Source organism: Mycteria americana, chromosome 21, assembly GCF_035582795.1.
Source record: "Mycteria americana isolate JAX WOST 10 ecotype Jacksonville Zoo and Gardens chromosome 21, USCA_MyAme_1.0, whole genome shotgun sequence".
NCBI lineage: Eukaryota > Metazoa > Chordata > Aves > Ciconiiformes > Ciconiidae > Mycteria > Mycteria americana.
The window spans coordinates 3828722-3832500 of record NC_134385.1 but is presented as its reverse complement, the minus strand read 5'-3'; the positions used below and the strand labels follow the sequence as shown (position 1 = coordinate 3832500).

General features: G+C 51.0%; 1 protein-coding gene across 6 annotated transcripts in view; it reads right to left on the bottom strand.

The window, feature by feature from the left end:
• SRRM1 (serine and arginine repetitive matrix 1) overlaps positions 1-3069 on the bottom strand; it is an 18786-nt gene extending 15717 nt beyond the window's left edge. For all 6 annotated transcript variants that reach the window (XM_075522037.1, XM_075522038.1, XM_075522039.1 and 3 more), the window contains exons 1-2: positions 2936-3069; positions 157-246 (exon numbers count right to left, since the gene is read on the bottom strand). In XM_075522037.1, coding sequence (XP_075378152.1) covers positions 157-246; positions 2936-2956 — 111 coding nt within the window. In that variant the 5' untranslated portion in view covers positions 2957-3069. The remainder of the gene's footprint in view (positions 1-156; positions 247-2935) is intronic.
• Between the last annotated feature and the right edge of the window lie 710 nt (positions 3070-3779).

Genomic DNA, 3779 nt, shown 5'->3' with positions numbered 1-3779 from the left:
GTATATTACTACTGTATCTTTGATGCTCAAGTGTTCCAAATATCCTTCAGTACAGTTTTAAAGAAGACATTCCTCACATTCCTGTATGCACCATCTGATACCCAATTACTCCATTGACAATTGTCTTCAATTCATGTCTCATCCTAATCAACTTACCTTCTTTTCTAAGCATTCTGCAAATTTCAACTGCTTCAACAGCTTCTTCTGCTTGTTGCTGAAGCGATTGTCCTGTTCTGCGCTTGTTCCCTGAAGCACAGGAAATAAGATTTTTAGTCTGTATGACGTTCAACTATCTTCAAGTATTAGTTTCCCATGTATTTGCACTGGACAGTGCACAGCAACACCAGTCATACCATTCTGTAAGCAAATAAGCCTTTTCAGGTACCTTTCAATTTTAGCACTATAGTCTTCATCTGCTGCTGAAGATTTAGGGGTAAGCAGGCTCCTGAGCCCTACAGTGACATCTTAATCATATAAACTCCCTGGCATACTAATAACAAATTTAAAATTACAGTAGTATCAAATTGCTATGAAAAGGACTTTTGCTGGAATTCACAAACTCCTCAGAAGGAATAAGCTCTTTTTCCTCTGCCCAAGAACAAAAACGTCATATTTGTTTACAGTGACATCTATGAAACCTTTGGGTAAATTTCTCCAAAGCAGATTAGCCAACACGGAGCCAGCAAGAGTACAAAGAATACTGGTTTATTGATCATGCTCCGTTAAAGTTCACCAACTCGTTCCACTTTCATGAACAGAAACTATAGGTTAATTCATTTGGAATTGAAAGGCTTGAAAGTCCAGTTCTGGAAAATTTACTTGCACAGAAGTAAACAGAACCACACACGAACAAGAGTATGTGCAGAACTGCATCCAAATACTGATGACCTGTTAATGATTCAAAACAAACCCACAGTTCACGTGTGAAGTTTTTTCAGGAAACCAACTTGCCTGATGGAAAACATGGGAATATTATATTTCCTATGCACGGAATAAGGGGTTCAGTACCAGCAATAAATATAAGCTGCTAAGGAACCAAAAGATAATGAAGAAAAAACTACTCAAATTCTAAGGTAACCTAACCACTTTATTTGATCAGAAAGCACCTTGAATTAGCAACATAACATGCTACAAAGTCATCAGATATTGAAAGGGAACAAACTATTAACATTCCCATTTCCTATTCTGGAACACAGGAAGCCTAAAGACTGATTGTGGCACAGGCACTTACCAGGATTAAGTCTGTTTAAAACTCTCTGTAATATTTGCAGTCTACTGTGTGGCTTACACATTAGCAACAAATGCAATACTTGCCAGATCACTCAAGAATTTAATGTTCTATACTTTTTTAATTCTGTCTTTCACAACCCAGAAGCGAAATGGAAAGGAATGAAATTTTTCTTAGCCTGTTTATAACACATGGCAAGCAGCAAGGGTAACCGAACAAGACACAGAGCACCGTATCACAGGAATTTCAAGGAAGAGACAAAAGAATTTGCACTGACAACTTTACAGAAGTGTGAAGAACTGGAAGAATTATTAAGAGCAGCTTTCTTGATAAGGTGAGCCCAAACTGCTGCTCTGCTGCACTTTTGTAATTTCCACAAGAACTTTGGTTTCTCCTGAAGCCAGAGTAAGGCTAGACCAGAACACTGTTTACAGCCCCGTTTAAGTGCCACGTTGCTTTTGTTTTTATAAACAACCACCTTTCACAGGTCAGTTTAAAAGAATATTAGATTTCTAATTCAGTGTTTTCAGTCCCAGTAATTCTGCTATCAATTACAACTACTTGATTTGTAAACTTTTTAACAATTGCACTAGACAGAACAACTGTAGATTTAACTTGTAACTATTTTTCTCAGGCTAGTACGTTAACACAAAATTGAATTAAGTGAAGGGTTATGTGTGCCCTCATGTTTTAAAAGCATCCTAGTTGCAGGAACAGAAAATAATAGGGCTGAACAGGTGAATGAATCTTGGAAAATGAAATTGGTTTTCAAAATTGTCAAGGAACCCCCCAAAAATATGCTCATTCTAATTAATGGGAGAAAAGGCTAAAAAGAAGTACACCCTAGGTAGGTTACTGTTTAATAGTCTCTGCAGAAAATACAGCACAGCTGTAAGAAAAGAAAAACTCAATGATTAAAAAAAAAATCAAATACCAACCTAAAAATAAAGCATAACTGCTTTTTGTTTGAAATACACTTAATAACCTTCATCTCATAGTTTTAAAATGTCTCTCTAAAAAAAAGGGCAGTTGTGTTTATTTCCTTTGAATGTGGACACCAAAGCGCATTTCAGTGCAAAATCCGGTTCACCTCCCATCTGCCCCTCGGCCTGTTGTCCCACACTTCCTCGCACTTAAAGGCCGTCAGGCTGTAACTCGGGAGGCAGCCGTGGCACAAGCCCGCACAGGGCAGGCCCCGACGCGGTGGAACTCCTCTTCCTCCGGCGGGGTCAGAGGCCCAGCCGCCCCGCGGCCTAGCGCAGGAACCGGCGGTCCTAGGCCGCACAGGGCTGCGGGGCCGGGCGAGCGCGGCCCTCAGGGACGGCGACGGAGCCCGTGCTGCGGGCACGTGTGCCCCCGCCGCCCAGAGAGCAGCCGCCCCCCCCGGCGAGCCCGGGCCTGGGGCGGCGAATCCCCTCCCGGCCGCTCTCCTCCCTCCCCCGCACCCCCACGGCGCCGCGGCCTCGCGGATGGGCCGAGCCGCACCGGCCTCCTTCCCGCCGCCATTTTCTTCGCGGCGGCTCCTCACAGGAGCCTGCGCAGGGCGGGGGCGGGCGGGCACGGCGGCGCTCCTCGGGGGAGCGCGGCACCAGCGGCTTCGCCCGCGGCGGCGGGGCCTGCAGCGGCCCGGCTCGGCCGCGCGTCCCCCGCCGGGGCTGCCCTGCCGCTTTCCCCGCCCGCCCGGCCCCCCCTGAGGCCGGCACTTACGCGGAAGAACCCCGCGTCCATCTTGCCTCCTCCGCCTCCTCCTGGTCGCAGCGCGCTGCCGTCCCGGCGTGCACCGCGCGCCCGCAAGCCCCCTCGCACGCTCGCCGCGCCTGCGCGCGGCGGGAGGGGAGGGGGAGAGAGCGAAGGGGCGGAGCCGGGCACTCCGCAAAGGCTCTCCGGCGCCTGCCGATTGGTGGCCGCAGAAGGTCGGTGCGCGCGCGGGAGCCGGCCAATCAGAAAGCGCGGCGTTCCGCCGGGGTGAGGGGGCGGCCGTAAGACGTCCGGCGGGTGGTGACTCCTCCTCTCGCGAGATATCGACGTCCGGCGGAGCGGCTCGATGCGCGCGCTGGGCCGCGGGTCAGGTGACCTCACGTCCAACAGCGCATGCGCGGGGGAGGGTTAATGGCCGTGACCATGGCTCCCCGTGTTGGGGGCTATGGCGGCAGCCGCTCTGCGCGGGCACGGCGGCTCCTTCCCGGCCGTCGTCCCTCGAGAACTCTCTCCTCATGTTAGCTCCGGTTCTTCCTCGGCGGAATAGGGGCCCTGGGCCGATGCGGCCCCACAGAAGACAGCGGGGCCTCTGCACCAGCGGGGCCTGGAGGGCTCACTGCTGTGAGGGGCCGTGGCCGTGCTGCCCGCCCTGCCGCACCAGGCCTCTGCCCGCCCCTCTTTGGCCCTGTAGTGCTCGCCTGCCGCTCTGCCCGCTGGGTAAGCACAGCGGGCTGTGTTCAGTTACCCTGCTGCAGGTTGTCATGAGCAGTTTGGCCCTCCGTCCCGCCTAAGGACACATTGGTGTGTGCCGTATTACTGGCTGAAAGACACCTGAGAGGAAGGGAGAGTCGAG